Source organism: Anarrhichthys ocellatus, unplaced genomic scaffold (assembly GCF_004355925.1).
Source record: "Anarrhichthys ocellatus isolate YVR2014 unplaced genomic scaffold, GSC_Weel_1.0 scaffold10, whole genome shotgun sequence".
In the NCBI taxonomy this organism is placed as follows: Eukaryota; Metazoa; Chordata; class Actinopteri; order Perciformes; family Anarhichadidae; genus Anarrhichthys; species Anarrhichthys ocellatus.
Genome location: NW_022280040.1, coordinates 7,607,407 through 7,627,997, shown reverse-complemented (window position 1 = coordinate 7,627,997; position 20,591 = coordinate 7,607,407). Strand labels below are relative to the sequence as shown.

The window sequence follows — 20,591 nt, the reverse complement described above, 5'->3', positions numbered from 1 at the left end:
CCTCAGTGGACTGCGTCGAAGAACCACGATTTTCTGAGTAACATCGGACTGGCTATACAGCCAGTAAGCCTAGTTGATGCTCCAAAATGATAAATCTGTTGGCCTTTGTCTGCCAACTTTAAATTAGGTCCAAATGAACTTCTTTGCCATTCAGCTCTCCCAAACGGCAGTTTTGCAGCACTGAGGTTTTATTGAACAAAAGAGATGTGTGTTTTCAAAGTAGCTTTGCATCTGAAAGGTTTTATGTTACGTTGCAAAAGTCTAACTAAAATAAATGAAGCCGAGCTAACTGCTCCGTGGGGCAGCGTTTTGAGCAAAATGCTAACATCATCAGCATGCTAATATGCTTACAATGGCAATGTTAACATGCTGATGTTTAGCATCTTAGTTTGGTGTGCTAACATTTATGTTTCAGACGAAACACAAATTAGTATTAGTTTCTTTAGTTTATTATTTGATTGTAACCAAAATGCTGGACAAATCAAAATTTTGACGTGATGATGAAGCTAGATTAAAAGTCAGAGGAACACCAAACACATTCAGATTCATCCTCTGTGCACCAAGAACATCTGTACCAAATGGCATGACAATCCATCTGATAGTTATTGAGATATTTCACTGAAAAATAAATGTGGTGGTGCTAAATGAAAAGTCAAGGGATCAACACAGTCATTAGGGTTCATCCTCTGGGGACCATGAATGTCTGTATTCATAGCAATCCATACAATAGCTGTTAAGATACTAAACAGACAAACAGTCCATCCCTAACTTTAAAGTGTTAGAAAACATGGAAGCACGTTCTGCGAAATAATCTCTTTCTTACTGACACTATAGTTTGACTTTTTCCAAGTATGGAGATGCTTTCGCTGTACTTAAAGCTCGAATGATTACAGAATGATTGTATTACACAGAAAAACCACCTCAGTAGTATCAGAAAACCCCTTCTCTCCCTGTGTAATAATATCTGTCTGTTTTGAACCGGGCTTCAATCTGTGGTTTGCCCACATTTACAGAGTCAGCACATTCTGTCTCAATACCTCATTCCAGTATGATTCCTCAGAAAGAGTATGAGCTTTAAATGGAGAAATAGACTTTTGCCCACTCAACCCTAAAGGCCTTTTCGTGCAGAATTTTTAAACACATTTGTCTCTCGTTGCAACAGAGCCGAGGCCAAAACCCTGTGGGGGAGAAAAGCAAGAGAGAGGAATCGTTGAGGGTTGGTTTGTTTGACGAGAGGCTGATGTGTCACCAGATAGAGGACAGTTTGTTCGTGAGATAGAGGGATAGGAAAAAACGCTCCAAATTGAGGAGCCAGTCTGCACTTTTAATGGACTAAATTAGGATTAGCAACTGGGTTTAGGTTTGAAATAATGATTTTGCTTAGGGTAGGAAAAGGATTAATTCAGGATTAAGAACTTTTTTTTAGTTTTCAACATTTAAGACCTCACGACACTAAAGACCTTTAAAAAAAGTTTCACATTTTGGAAAATATTCACATTTGATTTTTTGCTGACGAGAAGACTGATACCACTCTCACATCTGTCCATCAAGTACGAATCGGGAGTCAGGAGACAGTTAGCTTAGCTTAGCATAAAGAATGGAAACAGGGGGGAAAAGCGAGCCTGGCTCTACGCAAAGGTTAAAAAAAAAAAAAGAATCTGCCAGAAGATACAGCCGCTTATAAGCGTGTTAACTCATTTCTAAAAAGAAAGTAACGAGAAGAGCCTTGAAGGAAAAGCTAACGAAAAAAACTTTTAGTGGCGCATTCAGTGGGGACTATATAAAGTGGATGTTTAGCTTGTAACTTGGGTGGTGGACCAACAACATACAGATGCTGATATTTTGGGCCTTGATTATCGCCCTAGTAAAATGTTACACCCATGTTTAATTATGCAGTTGAGAGAAGGGAAATTAGAGTTTCTACAGCTCCTGTTTACTAATATGCCACTCCCTCAATGCCTTCTGCCACGCCCTAGACCTACAGTCATGGTGTTAAATGATGCCCCAAATTAAAAGAACTTCTGTAGATTTCTACATGAAAATCACCTGTGAACAACAGAGAAGTGACCGCCAGTTTCAAAGTCATTCCGCCCCAGTTGCTCCTGCAAACCCTCGTCCCTTCCCTCGAAGCAAACATAAATTTCAACCACTGACAAGGCCGTATGCTTCGGCCGTGCTCACAAGCCTGCTTCTCTGCCCTTGTAAATCCTATGCCAGTCCCCCGTTCTTTTAGAAAATCAAACATCAGAGGCTCGTAAAGCAAGACTGTTCAGAAAGGAAGAGAAAAGGGAGAGAAACATAAAGATGGACACATCTGTCAGTGAACAAAGAACATCTGCGTTGATGGAAACAGGCGTTCCCTTTTCATTGACAAGTATTGGGAGTTGTGGCGGAGCTTTGCTCTGAGGAAGTCATTCTGGAGCCATAACTCTGTCCTCGTCCACAACAGCAGACAAAACCCAATGAAGAGTGCAGGAGCTGGGGTGAAAGTGGGTTAGCGAACCGCCTGAGTGTTTTTAACAGGCTGTATAATGGACTGAGGTTGTCTTCACTAAGCATCTGCTGGACCTAGTGTTTTATGGCCTCATCCTTATTGTGTCTCCAGCGAAGCTTGGAGAGCAGAGGCCCTAAAAGTCAAGGCACACCGAACGTCTGCCCGCTTTATTTCCCCTCTATGGAGATCCAAGCTCCAACAACAAAAGTCATGAATCACATCTTTATGTGCGTTTGTCGTCTTTCTTGTTCCAGCACTTCGGTAATGCTGCTCAATGTAAATGAACTGCACCATTACAACACGTGGAAATATTCTATGTGCATCGATTTATTCAAGTTCCCTAACTATCCGTTTCCAGGACACATGGGATCTCCATTTTCAATTTAAAAGAAAGTTGTGTATGTTTGAATGCTTGACCACACACACAATGAGTTTGTAAAGAAAGTTTCCCCAATGGACCCGCTAAAGTTTCAGGAGGACTTAAAGAACATTGACATTTGGGGGGAAAAAAGACTAATCTAAGCAGAAAGTGCACAGACACAAAACTGATTATGTGCCTCGCAGCAGTTTTGCAAAAATAATTTGATTTCTTATACAGGGACATGAATTGTTCATATGTTTTGGGACTACATTACGTTGAAAATGACAGTTAGGTTTAGGCAACCAAAACACCGCTGTGTCTGATGGCACAGTTGAAAGTCAGGTATTTGTTGGAACATCCACCTTCCGCCCACCATAAGCAGTCTTTTTTTGATATTAAAAACTACATCACTTGCTCTAACTGTCGCTTCGTCACATGGATGCATTTAATGTTGCATTGTGTGTCCACCACGAAAAAGGATCCTAATTTACTTTGGCATTATTTTCATCCTGAGCTAAAAAAAAAAGAAAAAAAAAAGTTAAACACAAATACATTTCGTGACTGTCACAACCCGCCATGACACTGGGCTGTTATTTCTTGATCGGGAGAAGTGACTTCAATTCAAGCTAGCTGGTTCCTCCAGTGTCAATGCTAAGCTAACTGTCTCTTGGCTCCAACTTCATACTTTAGGGACAAACATGACAAGTAAGTGACTAAGGATATTTCCCAAAAAGTTGAACTATTCTTTCTCGATTTATGACACTTGGAAAAGTTCTGGGTCAAACAGAAACTTAATTACAGACATGAGGCAGGTTTCAAAAAGGCTCGGTCTCCACTGAAAAGCAGGTGGTCATACACAAGTAATCCATCCAAGTAGAGCAAACAAATCCAGACAGGCAAAAGCCAAAAAAAACTGAAAACAAGGCAAAGTTCAAAAACAGACCGCTTACACTTGTGAATTATTGGAAAGCAAACAGCAGAGGGGTTGAACAAAGACAATCCAGCAGCAGAACAGGGAGCATATAAACAAGATAGACTAATGGCAACATCAGAGGCAGGTGAGTAATTGAGGACAGGTGTGAATAATCAGAGAGGCAGGAAACATACAGAGACAGGGGAATGAATAACCTAAGAAAAGGAAAGAAACACCCAACAACAGAAAACCCAAACAAAACCAAAGATAACTGATAACATAGAAACAAAGACGGATAAACTAATAAAGACCACTAAAATATTTTAATGCCAGATAGTCTAAAAATCTGAGCCCTCTGGACACAGAGGCAGAACGGTACAGCACTGTAAACAACCATGTCCAAAGTCATGTTATTTGATGTATCTGTTGTCCAGTTAACACGGTGAAAACATTCAGCAAGACGGATTAAAAAAAAAGGAAAAAGCATATTGCACAAACAAAAGTGCCCAAGCTTCATCTTAACAAACTGGTCACGCAACATAATAAATCATAAACTGTATGACACAAAGTCAGACACTGTCTTCAGCAGCACACACCATTAACCACTGTATAGGTCCATGATTTACTGGACATACTGGGACAGAGGTCTCAACTAATGGAATAATGTCTCCATGACCGACACTTTAATCTGCGGTGAGACCTCCAGCTTGCAACTTTACCATATAAATCTGAGATACACTGTAGCTCCCAGGCTGTGAGTTACACCCTGTTCGATTTTTTATATAAATTGCTTTATAATGGGAAACTTAATCAAAGGAAATATTTTTTTTTTTACATTTTTTAGTCCAGCCTACACAAAATAAGATGTCATTAAAACACTTAATGATAATGGTAACACCTGCAGGACTATCATCTGCCAGAAGCACGTGTCCCATCTGCCTGAATGTCAACATTAATGCTGTTCTAGCTACACGCCTCCATTACTTTCACTGTGAATAAGCAACCACAGGTGCCTCACAATAACACGATTTACTGCTTCATATAACACTGTCAAGTGAGGATAATAACCATCCCCTGAATGCACTTGCAACCTTGAATGCCACGTGATTTCACCGAGCTGTGTTAGAAGCGACTGCTTAGTTCTTAAATTTAAACTTTTCTTTCCATTGCAGCACGATGTCTCAGATCTGATTGTGTCTCTCAACGAGGCAAAAAACACCAAATCAGATGTGGTGTTTGATATTTTATACACTTGCTGGGTAACTATCACATTGTGTGGTTTCCCTTCTGAGAATGATTAACATATTTGATGATGGACTTTGCATGTGTACGTCTCAGCAGGTCTGATGAGTATCGTAAGGCTGAGGCTGCAATCACACTAATATGCCAGAAATGGAACTTGCATATCTCATTGTGAGTGCAGAGCGGATTCAAATGTATATTGCATACAAACAACAAACGTCCGTAGAAAAATATTGGGTTTCTACTCTTTTTTTCCAGTATGGAACACTGAACTTCATCTTTAAAATATGAGATTTCAGGAAACTATTTGTCTTGTGCACAGTCCATACAATAAATACCTTAAAATATATTCTCCTGTAGAAGATCAAATGAAAGAGAAAATTTAAATCAAGCACTCATGTAACATTTGTTTTTATCATACCAATGGGGCACAGTGAGGAGCACAACCCCCTCATGCAGCCCATGATGCACAATGGGCTCTTAAAAACCACTAATTGACTTCCAGGGCCATCCTGTGGTACGAGAAAACTAAGCAAATTCCCAGAATCTGCCCTTTGCTGTTTTTCCTCTGCGTCTCAAAGGTTGCTCCCGAGGCTCCTGGTGCGATAGTTCAGTATTTAACACAGTAAAAGTCTGTATGCTTGCAGATAAACTGCAAAACTCAAGCAAAATCTGAACACTCTTCAGGTTATGTGTAATTTTAGATAGATTGAGTTTCTCATTCAAGGAAATATGTTTTTTTGGAGGTTTAGAAACCCTAAAACTTTTTTAAACACAGATATAATAATACAAATATATGTCAATTCATGTCAGCTGTCAGCAGTGGGGGAATATTATAAGTACATTTACTCATGTATTGTACTTAAGTACAGTTTTCTAGGGTATTTTCTGGCATATTTCTATGTTATGCTACTTTATACTTCTACTCCACTATATTCTGGTGGGGAATATTGTACTTTTTTACTCCAGTTCAATTATTCGACAGATTTAGTTACTTTCCATTGTGGTATCACCACTGAATACTTCTTCCACAGCTGGCTGTCATCTTCTTTATTAAAGCCTCCTGCTGTGTGTTCATGTACTGTAAAGCTACGCAAGCACACACCCTGGTGGACAAAAGACTAAACTTGGTCCACCAATCCGGATTGCAGTTCCACGCCAGCCCAACAGAGGGAACATCGGTATTTTGGTGCCATTACAATCTTGTGTTCAAAATATTTGAAGAAGAAGAAGAAGGCACCTCAGCTGAGGAAAATGGCCGACGTTGAGATGGACATCGCGTCCACAAGAATGAATAATGGCAACGAACACGTGTAAGTCATTTGATTTAAAATACGATGTCCTTGTTTGTCAAGTGTGAAGGCTTTCCCCGTCCGAAATTAAAACGGAGATGTTCTGTAAGTTACAAATGCGGAGTAACAGCAGCAGCTTCACGTTGTTACCGGGGCTAATGTTAGCTAAATTACTTAGCAACGGCTGGCTAATGTTCTTCGCCAACTTGCTAATGCTCTTTAGCTCAACTAGCATCAAGATGAGCAAAGGAGTAGACGTGTACATCATCAGAATTGTTGTATATTAACCTCCATAACATGGAGCTGTCCGATCACATAGTCTAAGCACTCGTATTTTGGTCGCACGCACCGATCCTGTAGAGCAAGCTAGCATAGCTACGAGCTAACATAGCTTAACATAGCTACAAGCTAACGCTACCCGAGGATGAAGCTCGCTAGCTCCAAGTTTGCTAAGAACAATTAGCGTTAGCGTAGTCGAGCTAATGGAGGAACATCGTCTTGGCGGTCGTGCTCAGGGGAAACGAGTGCATGGTGACAAATAAGTGTTGTTGCGACACTAATCAGCAGATGTATCTCACTGAAAGTTGGGGCCATTATTGTTAGCGTTGCTGTTCAGCTTTAGCTCCAGTTTATAGCTAAATTCAGCACATTACGTAACCACGGTGTACCAATGAATGCTGGAAGAGGAGAGCAGTCTTCGATGGTGTAATTTAGCCAATATAAAAACCATATTTCATGTATTTGTATTGTATTTGAAGTGGCCTCTCTAATGAGTATTGTAAGGTAAAAAAATCACCATAGTACCAAAAGTTTGGAATTTCTTTATGACAACAAAAGTATAAACACTCTGGTTGCAAGAGGAGAGACAACTAAAGAAAGCTTCCAGGGATTATTGTCATTATCAGTTAATGCACTGATTATTTTGTCAAATAAGTGATTAAGTTATATAGAAACTGCATTATTATGGACCGGTTATGTCATGACTGATACCTGATCAGATTCATACCATTTGCATTAGACCAGCCAGGGTTTCCTACAACACTGTTGTCAGTTACTCCCATCGATCAACACATCCTGACTGGTCCTTCACTGTGTAATATTGTGTGCTCAATATTTAAGATTGTAACTCTTTTTAAAACAGGAAGCAGGATCTGGAGAGCCACGTAAGAAGTGGAAATGAGGACAGTGGAGACGTGTCGGAGGAAGAAGAGGGGGAAGAGGAAGAGGTAGGGGTGGACATCAGCAAGACCTAAATATCTTCAGTGGTATGATGCCATGATTCCGATATGAACTTTCTACCTTAGTTTGATTTCACTTAAACAGTCTAAATTTAGTTTGTCTCAAACCGTAGTGCTTCATGTCTGCACTGTGATGGTATTCTGCTCAATTTAACAAAAAACAGTGTCATTTAATATTCCTGCAGTTTTTTTCCACATATTGTTGTTGATAGCATAACAACTCATGACGAAATACATCCAATGATACCCATATTCATGCTGTTATGATCACATGTGTCATCTTGTCATATAATATACCATGTGACGGGAAGAGAATAGACATCTATACATTGAAATAATCTTAGACCTGAATGAGCTGTCAAGCTGAAATGTTGTCTGGTCCTAGCAGGTGGAGGCTAATGGTGAGAAGACAGAAGATGGGCCAAAACATCACAGCAGCAGCGGTAAACACAAGAGGAAAAAACACAAGCATCGCAGTAAGCACAAAAAACACAAGCATGCCTCTGACGAGGACAAGGACCGCAAACGCAAGCATCGCCACAAACACAGGAAACACAAACGCAAAGAGGTCGCGTCTCCCTCTGCTGCCACCCTCTTTGCCTCCTCCGGCCACAAAAAAGTTGAGTCCTCTCCCTCCTCTGGAAATCCAAGTCTGGACGACCGGGCCCTGCTGGAGGATCTGGAGAAGCGGAGGGCCATGATCAAAGCTGAGCTGGACAGCCAGTTGATGGAGGGCAAGGTCCAGTCGGGAATGGGCCTCATCCTCCAGGGTTACAACTCTGGATCTGAAGAGGATGCAGAAGGTCGGATCAGAAATGGAGAACAACGTCAAAGGGGAAGCTCAGGTAAACCCATATCACCCAGAGGGGGGAAAGGAGGGAAATCTAGACGGGACTCAACAGACGTTAAGTCCAGCTCCAAGCGTCGCAGTCGGAGTAAGTCGGCGGAGAGGCTGGGACAGGCCAAGGAGTCTAAGCAGGACAAGGTGACCAAAACCACCAAGGACACAGCCGTTAAAGACAGAGGCCGCGGCAGAAGCCGGTCGAAAGACAGAAAGCATTCGGACAGCATGGATAGGTCCAAGGAGGGAGCCGGGAAGTCCAACTCCCCCACCACCTGGAGAGGAGAGCAGAAAGGCGGCCGCGCTGATAAACGTTCCTCCCCGCAGCGGGACGACAGACCAAACCAGGAGAGAGCGCCCCGGCGGTCCAGATCACCTGGACGAGAACGACCAGGTCGCTCAGATGCCGACAAACGGCCCACCAAGTCCCCGTCCAAGGACGCGTCGTCGGGGAAGGAGAACCGCTCCCCTCACAGACGAGGGCCTCACAGCCCCATGAGGAAACGCAGCGCTTCCCCTCGTCACAGAGATGTCCACCACCCCCCGGCTACTGCCGTGGACAGGACATCGAAACCGAGCTACTCTCCGTCCAAAACAAGGTCTCCCCCCAGGAGACCCCGCAGCCGCTCACCAGACCCCAGGAGGAGGGATGCTGACAGGCAGGACTCGCCGATGAGGTTGGTGATCACAGTTCATTCATGAATGCTTTAGATGATTTAGAATGTCCACTTCAGCTTGCGTGTCCGCTCCTGATGTTTCTACAGGAAGCGTCTCCGGCCAGATGCAGGGCCGGGCAGAGACTGGTCCCGCGAGAACAGTCCCAGAATGGCCGCTCGCCGCAGGATGAGTCGCTCGCCTTTAAGACGGAGGTCACCAATGTCACCACGGCGGCGCTCCCGGTCTTCCCCCCGCAGACGGAGCCGGTCTCCATTGGGACACAGGTGATGGCACTTTAAACACAACTCACTAGAGGATGTTTCTCTGAGTTGTATTTAGTCTGGCATTTGTTGTTTGTACATTTGTCTTGACTTAAATTCCATGTTAGCTTCCCTCTCTGCAACTGGAGTATACAGTATTGTGTCGAGACGTTTTCATGTTGAATGATTACCGAGGTAATAAACTATCCCCTCCTTGACATCCATGCCTTGTAGGTCTGGAGAGAGAGACCGGTACGGAAGACTCCGACAGTACCGGCGCTCAATGTCCCGCGACCGGGGGAGAAGAAGAAGACGCAGCAGAGACGAGGACAAGTTTAAGGGTAGCCTTTCAGAGGGGATGAAAGTCGACAAGGAATCCTCGGGGGAAGAAGTGTGAGTAGAAGAAGTTGGCCTTTATGTTTCCCTGCAGGTCATACTTAAGAGGAAAACAATAGACATCTACTACACAGATGCTGTTGTTTAATTATTAACACAATTATAGGCCCATTGGCCCTGATAATAACAGGAAAGTGCATTTTGTGTTTCGCAGGTTGGAGGACTTTGATGGAGAGGAGGTAGATGAAGAAGCTCTCATCGAACAGCGCCGGCAGCAACGTTTGGCCATCGTCCAGGTCTGTTTACATCTGTGCTGATCCACACCTGGGTATTATTAGTCACTATGTCCATGGCTGAGCGTGTTTTGAGTTTGTATTCTCATGGTCGCTCACTTCCTGCCACAGAAATATAAGCCTGTGAGCGACGACACCAACATGGGGTCGGAGCCCAGCAGCCCTCAGAGCAGCACACGCAGCCGCTCGCCCTCACCCGACGACATCCTGGAGCGAGTCGCCGCAGACGTCAAGGAGTACGAACGCGAGAACCTCAACACCTTTGAGGCCAGCATCAAAGCCAAGCACAACCTCATCGCCCAGGAGAAAGACGGTAATGTCTTGGTCAGAATGATCCAAATCTGTCGGCACACGAGGCCAACTGAATGTACGCGGTCAGGCGTGCGCGCGCCGTAGTTAACTACGGGTGTCAACGTGCAATTAATTCCTCTATCATTATTAGCGGAGGCTTGGGGAATATCTCCGATATATGCCGGGGAATAGTTCATATTTATGTGTAAGTTTTGGCGCTCACACATGTCAATCATCGTCCAAACACTTCTCAGAAGTGGCACTTCCTCATCGTTCCTCTCACGATAACCACATCTTAGTGACGATGAAATAAGTTGAGCACAGAAGCAGCTCCGTATAAGCGGTCTGTGGCTGAATGGGGTCAGCTTGTCCCAGGTAACTACAGCTCCACTAAAACCTCTGAAATGTAGAAAAGAGAAGTGGCTCAGCTTCGTACTGAAGACCACAATCTTACGTGATCATGGAGATCAGAACCTGAACAGCTAAAAGCTCCGACCGGGACAGTGATTACTAAGAATGGTGTCTCTTTATTTTCCTGTCTTTATAGGAAGCAAAGTGGCTTCTTTTTTTTATCCCCAGTACAATCATGGTCCGCTAACGGCAGATACCGAGGAAGTCCAAATTGCACTCTAAAAGTGCTTTACTTTGCACTTCCCTGCAGTTCTTGTGGCCGATGTCACACTGTGATGACGCTGACCGACCAAAGAGTGGTGGTCTATACGGAACGAAAATAGCTTTCGGTGGCTTGACTTGTGTGAGAAATGCAGAGTTGGTTTTAATGTTGTTTCTTTCTATCATGTGTTCATTCAGTTGCTGGCTTGTAACCCAAAGCCTGATTGTCTCTGCCACCTGCAGCATGTTTTGATCTCTTCAGAGTATGTGAATCAAACACGTTCCAGCTCTTCTGTTTTACAACATGGTGGATGATTAGAAGCTGTAACTTTGTCTTGTTTTATTATTGTTTGTTTGTTTCAGGAGCCAACCCAAAGAAGCCTTCAGCCCCCGACATGTTTACGGAGTCAGACGACATGTTCGCTGCTGACTTTGATGTGAGTGTTTTCTGTCGGGAATCAGGAAAATAAGATGAGAGGAAAGCCTTTTTAAGAGTCTCAGCAGCCGTTGTGAGCCACTGACCTCATATCTGTGTCGTTTCTGCAGAATGCCCGGATGAGAGCAGCGGGTGTAGGGAAGGACTTCAAGGAGAACCCCAACCTCAGGGACAACTGGACCGATGCTGAGGGCTACTACCGTAAGTGCTGCCTCCCAAATCCTTTTCTTTTCTCCGACAGCTGTCGTCCGGAGGTGGACTGTAACAAGTATCTCTTGTTATTTAGGGGTGAACATCGGGGAGACACTAGACAAGCGCTATGATGTTTATGGCTACACGGGCCACGGTGTCTTCAGCAACGTGATCAGAGCCAGGGACACTGCCAGGGCCGGCCAGGAGGTGGCAGTCAAGATCATCCGCAACAACGAGCTCATGTGAGTCGGCCCTGTTTTTTCTCCATGAATTTCACAAATGTATATCCAAACAAGTATAGATACCACTCCTGATTGAATTTGTATTGATGAACAACATGATTTTTTTGGGGTCAACAGGCAGAAGACCGGATTGAAAGAGTTAGAATTCCTCAAGAAGCTGAATGATGCCGATCCCGATGACAAGTTCCACTGCCTTCGCCTCTTCAGGCACTTCTACCACAAGCAGCATCTTTGTCTGGTATTTGAGCCTCTCAGGTACTGTAAAAGGAAACCCTCCTCCTCCCCTCTCGTCATTTCAGTCCCACTGCAGCATTTATGCGACGACCTCGCTTCCTACTTACCTCTTGTATTCTCCTCCGTAGCATGAATCTGCGGGAGGTCTTGAAGAAGTACGGTAAAGACGTCGGGCTCCACATCAAGGCTGTGCGTTCCTACAGTCAGCAGCTATTCTTGGCCCTGAAGCTGCTGAAGCGGTGCAACATACTCCACGCTGATATCAAGCCCGACAACATCCTGGTACGGTATAAATACCCCATCTGAAGATCAAGCTTATAGAATGATGATCTTGTGTGTACTGATGTTTTGTCCTTTTTTTTTTTTTTTAAAAGGTGAATGAGTCAAAGACTATTCTGAAGCTTTGTGACTTTGGTTCTGCGTCCCACGTCGCTGACAACGACATCACACCGTACCTGGTCAGCAGGTTCTACAGAGCTCCAGAGATCAGTGAGTGGCATCGTTTGTATGAATCGACCATTGATCAGTAGCGATTCAAACCGGACCTCGCTCACCGTTTCTTTCCGTCCCAGTCATAGGGAAGCCGTACGACTATGGGATCGACATGTGGTCCGTTGGCAGCACTTTATACGAGCTTTACACTGGCAAAATCCTGTTTCCCGGATCCTCAAACAATCAGATGATCAAGCTAGCAATGGACCTCAAGGGCAAGATGCCCAACAAGGTAAAGTTGCATCATATCATTTCAGATATTGTTTCCCTCTCCGAGATGAGTTGTGTTGCTCTTCCATGCGGTGCTCAGGAACCTACGGCTGATGCAATATCCTCGATTTCTTTCCTCAGATGATCCGTAAAGGCCTCTTCAAAGACCAGCACTTCGATCAGAATTTGAACTTCCTGTACATTGAAGTAGACAAAGTGACAGAAAGGGTAAGGTGTTCCTACTTTCTTCAATGAATGAAATGTTCTGTTTATTGACTGTTCAGGTCTTACGCCCAGTGTTTGATACATGTTGAGAATATTCTGGTCATTGATTCAACAGGAGAAGGTGACGCTGATGAGCACCATCAACCCCACCAAAGACCTGCTGATAGACATGATCGGGGGCCAGCGGCTGCCCGAGGACCAGAGGAAGAAGGTGATGATGCTGAAGGACCTGCTGGATGGCACCCTGATGCTGGACCCAGCCAAACGCATCAGCATCAACCAGGCTCTGCAGCACCCCTTTATCCAGGAAAAGATCTGACCCCCTGAACGCCACGCACTCTCAGAGCAGACACAGAACCAACCACTAAAGCAGCTCTGACCGGACCTGACTCTGCAGCGATGCAGCCAACCCACAGACAGGATTTTTATTTTTCTCCCTCAACTTTATTTTGTTTATGGATTCCTAATTGTTTTATTGTAAATAGCTCATTGAAAAATGGTAGCCATTCTTTAAGACATTGATTTTGCGATTCATCATTGTAACACCCCCCCCCCCCCCCCCCAGCCCCTCATACCCGGCAAATGCAGTTATGGACTTTTTATTTTTTTTGGTTTAATAACTGCCATTGGAGTGACGGATATTTAATAGAAAAATATAATTCCTGTAAATACTGTATGTCAATCACAGTAAGCATCTCAAGCAGCAGACAGTTGAGTCTCGTCGTAGTTGCAGAAGACTAAAGTACATCGGTTCTTTCTTTTCTTTAACCACAATTGTCATTGTGGGGCGATGCATGCTTTTGAATGTGCACCCTTTGTGCTCTAGATTTCTGTGGTGCAGAACTGTGTAAATGCTCTGTGTGTCTCCCCCACCCCCCATTTCTAACCAAGTCTTCAGGCCTTGGGGTCTGAATTGAAGGAATAGATGCATATTATGTACTCCTTGAAACCAGATATTTCTTTGTCATTGTTTTCTGTTGCTGGACATTTCCATGTTTTTTACCTTCCTCCCCCTCCAGCACTCTGGCTCGGTCCTGGCTCTTAAGGCTCTCACATTCAAGTGCCTCCTGTATGAGCCTAGTGTGTTCCACCACCAACGATGTGGGCCTGTTGAAAGCCACACCTGTAACCCTCCTCTCCCATTGTTGTATATAGTCCATAGTTACTGTCATTTCATCTGTGGTTAATTATTGTTTTTTTGTTTTTTTTCCATTAAGTGGTAAAGAATTTGTGATTTCAATAAAGAATAGTTGTGGAAACGCTGCTGAAAGAACCTTCAGTATAAGAACACTTTTTAGTAATAAAATGTTTCCTATTGTATACCACACCCCTTTCTTCATTTGATCCCCAACACGTGCTGAATGACGTAATGTCCTGTACATCCTGTTCATCAATAACTCTTCATATGAAATGAAGTGTTTTATCAGAAGCGAAGCCGTCATGGAACTGGATGTTCCAAAAAAAAAAAAATAGCCTTTTTTTGATCCTTGTACCCAACTAAGTGCATTCTGAAGATGGTAAAAGAGTGGGAGGAGACGTTGCTGCTCCCTCAGAGCACTAGGAGTAAAAGTCGGTCCATCTTGTGACCAGTCGGTATAAATTACAGCGCTAATGCTCCATCTCCGCAGTGGAAAGTCTTAACGGTGTCGCATGATGGCACTTGCGTTGAGCTGCTGAAAAGCATAATGGGAGACTCACTTAGGAAAGTTTTGGGGGGAATGATGCGAGAGCTCTCTGCCTGCACGAAGCGCACTAAAAGGACTTCTGATGGGAGCTGATGGGGCTGCCGGCCTGTAAATACATGTGGGCTACAGAGGTCCGTGTGAATGAGCAGGGAGACTAACGCCGACTGGCTTTAATCTCAACGTACAGAGACGAGGGCTTTTAATGCGAATGTGTAACCAAACGACTGTATAATCACGCTATTAAATTCATGAGGACATTCACACATTGCAGAGCTCCCGTCGGACAATGCAGTTGTAGTTTATCGTGATGGTCAGAAGAGGGCGTCAGAAGTTCTAGATATTCAACATGACTGAAGTCACTGATGGTGACTGACCTTGGAACTTTTTATTATTAATGAAAATCTAAAAAGTTAAATCATTTGATACAATTAAATTGCACAACAGGGTTTATTTGAATGTGGGTTGATAAAGTTTTATCGTAATATAAGGAATGTGTGCACAATTACTGAAGAAGTATCTTCTTTTCTCTAGATACAAAAACTGTAACTCAAACTATTATGACTCATCTATTATTGAAACCAGTATCAAGAAGAAAAGAGACTTAAAATAAAATGTATTTTTAATTTCTTTTCTCATTTTTATTAAAACCATACAAACATTTGTAGTCAGTTATAAAAGAGCGAAGTGGCTCTTCTGGCGGAGGGGCCGTGCTGGGCACTTGAAGCTCCGCTCTGAGCCAGATGTGTCTGGCCTCTGCCCCGGGGCCTGGGAATCCCTGCTTTCAAAGTCAATTCTTTATTGGCCCCAGGATGCTCCCCATTTCCTCTGCTAAACCTACAGAAAGAGTACTGTATTTACACATTATATATAAAAGAGCACAATAAATGTGAAAACTTAAAAACAAAATCAAAGAAAAGTAGAATGCATTTCGCAAATCTTAACTTTTCTGATAGTCAGACTTTTCTTATATAAATGTTTTCTGTCATTTTTATCTTTTTTTCAGGTCTCACAAGACACTTTACACGTTCTTTTTTTTCATAATTCACAATGGAAGATTGGCAGTGATCTTTCTCTTTACCGACAGGCAGATACGTATAAGGCACATACCTCAATGTGATTTCCTTCTTTCAAAGGAAATGATTTCTACTTCTTTGAAAAACAAAAAAAAAAAAAAATAATAATAATGCACAGCTACAAACCAAAGTACCAAAGAACAATAAAACAATTTGTACCTCATTGCTTTGACGCTGAATAAAAGGTAAACTACTCAATATTCTGTGTTTCAGTCACATCAGACTGCAAGGCAATACTAACACTGTTGACAAAGTCACTGCAATACTCGACGGCAGTACACAACACATTCTGACTTTAAGAGCTTTGGAGAAAACAATACAGATGATTTCCTATAAAACGAAACACGTCACTTTACAGCATTTATCATAATGAAGAGGGAGATTCATGTGCTGTGGACCGCCGTTGGTCGTTAAAACGTGAAGTACTCATATCTACTTATGTAAGCGTACATTAAGCACCAAATGGGACCTTTGATCATCGAGGAGGAAATGATTTTTCATATCGGCTCCAAACAACCGTGCAATCCAACGTCAATAATCAGATTATCACAAACAGAACATAAAAAACATTGTTATATACACTTGTGAGTACCTTTCCAGACTAACTAAATCAAGATATCAAGGAGACGACTATCGACGGCGCCTCGAAGACTCGGATGTGTTCGATACCATACCGCAGTTACTCTTGACAAAAACACCACTTGGTAAAACTTGGTAGAAGCACTGAAACATTTACAGATTCACAAAAATAACGTACAAACAAAATGACAACAAATGTAAATACACCACTTATTAAAAACCTATGATATATAAAGTTATCATCAGGGCCTGTTAAATCAATGACCCACCTGCTGTTACAAGTATGGGCATGTACCTGTGGGATGAGAAGGGTAGATACTTGGCACACGGGCTGGTCTATGTACTCATATAGACAGTGTTCATGTTTAACCTTGAATACATGCATTTTTACCAACAGTGTGTACAGCAAAAACAGTGACAATACACAGAATACTGTTTTAAAGAAGTGAACTTTTGCTCACCTTCACACAGAAATACAAACAGAAGAGCTTCCAAAAATAGCCTACATTCCAGAAAAGGAATACAACTATTTATCTTTACATCATTTTGACACATCCCCATTTCTGTGTGGGATGACATTTTTACAAAATAAATGGGTTTGGCAACTGCCTATTCCACAACACTTTTAAGTACATAATAAAGTTCTCATAATTGCCACTTTGGTCTTAAATCTTCACATACACCAGAGTTTTTCTCTTCCTTTGTTTTCCATTTTTTCCTAACGGAGGAGAAAGCAGAGAGAGAGGGAGAGAGCAGCTACTGAATGATAGCAAGGAACTTGGTCTCCTCAGCCAGTGTGGTGAGGAGAGAGCTCATGTCCCCGATCGCCATGTTGTTTAAGCCGGGGGCCACGCTGTGGAAGGCCGCGGATGCTCGAGGGGTGGTCAAGCGCGATGAGGTCCTGGACAGACCCTGGAAGATGGAGGGACTCAACACACCTGAGACCAGGCTACCCTGGTCATAGCCATCCTCCAGCATGGCGCCAAAGTCCAGACTCACCCCCTCGTCTAATATACCAGGCACATTGCCCTCCATTGTGCTGGTCACCTGGTCTGTACCAGGGGAGAGAAGGGCGGCCGAGTTCCCGCTGCCACCGCCAACAACTCGGCCCACAGACTCGGCCATGGAGTTGAGCAAGCACTCGTCCTCCAGGACAGGGAACGAGGAGGCCTTGCAATCTAATGGTTCGTAAGAGAGGCAGTCACCAAAGCCCTGCTCCAAGTACCCATGGTCTGGGGCCTCCAGTTTCAGCCCAGATACCTGATGTGCAAGGGAGCAGTGGTCCCCACTTCTCTGCAGTTGTTGCTGCTGGTTGAGAGTAGCCTGGATCTCACCAGAGTTCTCTGGATTAGGGTACTGCTGGGTCCTGACCAAGTTCCTGTAACCGTCGGGTGGGCGAGGGACATGGACCTGCCGATTGTGATGAAGAGCAGTTCCCTGGGAGAGGCTGGGGAGGACGTCCAAAGAGGCCCTGCTAAGGATTAGGTTGTTCCCGATCTGGCAAGAGGTGTTACTGTTGTGGTTCTGCTGGAAGTGGCTCTGTTTCGGAGGTCCATTGGAGGCCTGCTGTTTGAAGCCCTGCTGAGGAGGCCCATTGCTAATCTGTGCGAAGTTAGGCCTTCCGAAGGTGTTTGTAGAGTTGTCACCTCTCATCTCCATGCAGGAGTTGGGCGGTGTCTCTAGCTTCACCGCGGGGTTAACACAACAAGCACTTTGAGACTGATTAGCCTGGGCACAACTGTTCTGGAAATCAAGGGGTACTTGCTGCTGAACCACCATGTTTCCAAACCTGCCAAAAGGCGCAGATACGGGTCCGTGTTCAGCGCCCGACCACCTTCCACACTGTGTCTGGTGGTTTTGTTCCCTCTGAGGGGGCCTGTCAGCACTCCCGGAGCTCACTTCATTCCACTGGATGGGAAGCTTACTGGGGCTCGTCTTCTCTGCTGTCGGCTGCGGCTGGAGACTGTGGGACCCAGCGAAGCCCATATTCAACCCTGACGTCTGGATCTGTTCTATCTCCTCCATAGGTGGATGGGAGGTGTCCCTTTGGCTAGTAGCTATTTGGTCCTCAATGTGCATGTAGGAGCCACCGTCCACCTGCTCCTGGGAGTGGAGATACTGCACCAGGTCATCTGGGAGCATATCCTCATCCCCGAGCAACAGGCCAGGCTCGTCCTCCATGGCCAGGGCTTCTAAGGCCGCGTGTTCTGCGATGCTCGGAGTGTACGGTGAGTGCTGCAGGCCTCTCTGCAGGTTGCCCTCTGAGCGTGTGTAGTTCTGTAGGCTAAAGCTGCGAGTTTCAGGTGTAGAATGATGAGACAGAGGTGGAAGAGGGTGGAGGTTGTTAAGGCTGTTGAAGCGTTGTACTGGGGGCAGACTGCTAATATCACGAGCCTGCGTCCGCACGGGGTCACTGGCCCTCCGGTTCCCATTCAGTGGTCCCTCGCCGGGATAGAGGACCCTCCTCCTGTAACCTGCATGTCCCGTGTACCCGTTGGTGTACCCGTTGGTGCCATCACCGCAGCACTGTGGCCTGACTAGAGGCGGCAAAGAATGGTTGCTACCACCCTCATCCATCATGGCCATGCGAGTCTTCAAGCTCATGCGCTCCATGTTGGGAAGAGGCGTGGGAGGTGGGCCGCCAGTTGCTGCTGCATACTTGGCTTTCAGGTGGTAGTGCTGCGCTGGGGTTAAAGTGAGCATCCCCCGTGACCCCCCTCCTCCTCCCACACCTACTCCTCCTACACCTCCACAGCCCCCACCTGAGAGTATTCCTCCACCCCCTCCTCCTGTCCCACCTCCATAATGGCTTGCCTCGCTGGACCGGCGCGAGGCATCGGTGGAGATGGGGTCGTAAGAGTCGGTGGAGCTGAGGTTGTGGTTGCGGCGGTGGTGGGCGGCTGCCATCGTGCCCTCGCTCTGGGAAGCCTGGCTGGAGCGCCGACTGGAGAAGCAGGGGGAGATGCCGGAGGAGCGCCGACTGCTGCTCAGGTAGGCTGAACTGGTGGCGCTACCGCTGCTGTCACGCCGGTCCCGGAGCAAATTGAGCACTGTTAGCTCTATGCTGCCCAGCTCAGCATGAGCAGGTGGCTGAGGAGCAGACACCCCCCACTGCCTGCCCGGACAGGATCCTGGGGAGAAACACAGACAGGGAAAAAAGGAATGAATAACGTTTGGACAGTAAACAAGACCTATTACAGGAGGATGAAAGAGAATGAGCCAAATACGTGTAAGTGAGGAGAGATCCCTCAAACAGATGTTACCAGAGACAACAGGCAGCATTTGACCATGAAACCTTGTTACATGCCATTTTCTCTGATATGATATACGACTTGATATGGTTCTGATACCATTTCCCAGCGGAACAGTACATTTTAAGCATCTGTTTTGCCTGAATGCTTCAGCCAAGACGGGGCAAGATGGAATTCAGGATAATATATTTCTCAAAGCCTGATTTGAACACACATTTGTGGTGATGTTCTGTGTACAGCTGCTGTTTTACTGTGAAAGATGGCCACACAAGCTCAACCACGTGGGGAAATAAAGATACTACATGCTTTTGTGAATTTGTGAGGGTTGTAGATTTTGGTAAAACTTTTTAAGAGCATTCAGAAAAAGGTTCTCAAACCCACTTGGACATCAAATTCAATCATTTATAAACAAGATGAAACTTAGATAACCCTTACCCTTCCCCAGGATGTTGGGTAGTGTGGAACCTTTCGGGGGCGGTGTAGGGGACAGGGGCCCTAGCCTGGGCAGCGCTCCATTCACCTGCTTCAGCCTCTCCATCTTGATGTGCTCCATCCAGCGCACAGGGCGGCCAACACTCCGCCTCGCCTGCAGGGTCAGCATGGCCGCGGTCGCCGTAGAGACTGTGGAGTCCATGATGGGGGCCCGCTCACCCACACACTCCTCCTCCACCTCCTCTTCGTTGTCCTCTTTCTCCTCGTCCTCCTCCAGCCCCTCCCCTGGCGAGCGTCCGGCGCTCACAGCAAGCTGGACTCCACTGCAGGGATAGGTGCTGACGGGGGACTGGTCACTGCTGCATGTAGACTGACCGCCAGGGCTTGGCTGAGACGTCTGACAGACACAGGCCGGGGAAGAAGAAAACACGTAAGATTATCAAGTTTATTTCAGGAAACACAAGGGAAGGTAGACAGTGTCACGTGTCACAAACAAATGATACGTGTTCCCGATGACATTAGACAATGATCATAACAAGTGACAGACCATTATGAAAGACAATTCACGTGCATATAATCATCTTGCATAATCACGGCAGTTTGAGCCGGGTGCACAAACCACAGAACCAACTGCAGCAAGTTTTGCACATTAGTGGAGTATGAGTAATGCCCCCCCCCCCCCCCCCCCCCCCCCCCCCCCCCCCCCCCCC

General features: G+C 45.2%; 2 protein-coding genes across 3 annotated transcripts in view; one reads left to right on the top strand and one right to left on the bottom strand.

Annotated features, from left to right (window-relative positions):
* Window positions 1-6,233: 6,233 nt before the first annotated feature.
* prpf4bb (pre-mRNA processing factor 4Bb) lies at window positions 6,234-14,134 on the top strand. 2 transcript variants are annotated; one of them, XM_031849799.1, is made up of 16 exons: window positions 6,234-6,323; window positions 7,444-7,528; window positions 7,929-9,058; window positions 9,146-9,322; window positions 9,533-9,691; window positions 9,849-9,930; window positions 10,039-10,240; window positions 11,194-11,267; window positions 11,377-11,467; window positions 11,553-11,700; window positions 11,818-11,955; window positions 12,063-12,216; window positions 12,309-12,423; window positions 12,507-12,658; window positions 12,778-12,864; window positions 12,977-14,134. In XM_031849799.1, the coding sequence occupies exons 1-16, from the start codon at window positions 6,265-6,267 to the stop codon at window positions 13,178-13,180; spliced, it is 3,057 nt and encodes a 1,018-aa protein (XP_031705659.1). In that variant the 5' UTR covers window positions 6,234-6,264; the 3' UTR covers window positions 13,181-14,134. The 2 variants fall into 2 exon arrangements, with proteins under 2 accessions (XP_031705659.1, XP_031705658.1); XM_031849798.1 differs by having other exon boundaries at window positions 7,926-9,058.
* Window positions 13,686-20,591, bottom strand: part of gli3 (GLI family zinc finger 3) — an 83,874-nt gene continuing 76,968 nt past the window's right edge. Inside the window, exons 14-15 of the mRNA XM_031849797.1 lie at window positions 19,885-20,278; window positions 13,686-19,329 (exon numbers count right to left, since the gene is read on the bottom strand). Coding sequence (XP_031705657.1) covers window positions 16,955-19,329; window positions 19,885-20,278 — 2,769 coding nt within the window. The 3' untranslated portion in view covers window positions 13,686-16,954. The remainder of the gene's footprint in view (window positions 19,330-19,884; window positions 20,279-20,591) is intronic.

What these genes read in the sequence shown, in the direction of transcription:
- prpf4bb (XM_031849798.1), top strand. Translation starts at nt 6,265, where the DNA reads ATGGCCGACGTTGAGATGGACATCGCGTCCACAAGAATGAATAATGGC. An exon ending in TGTTCGCTGCTGACTTTGAT is followed by an intron (nt 11,268 to 11,376) that starts GTGAGTGTTTTC and finishes TCGTTTCTGCAG; the next exon opens with AATGCCCGGATGAGAGCAGC. An exon ending in CTACAGAGCTCCAGAGATCA is followed by an intron (nt 12,424 to 12,506) that starts GTGAGTGGCATC and finishes TTTCCGTCCCAG; the next exon opens with TCATAGGGAAGCCGTACGAC.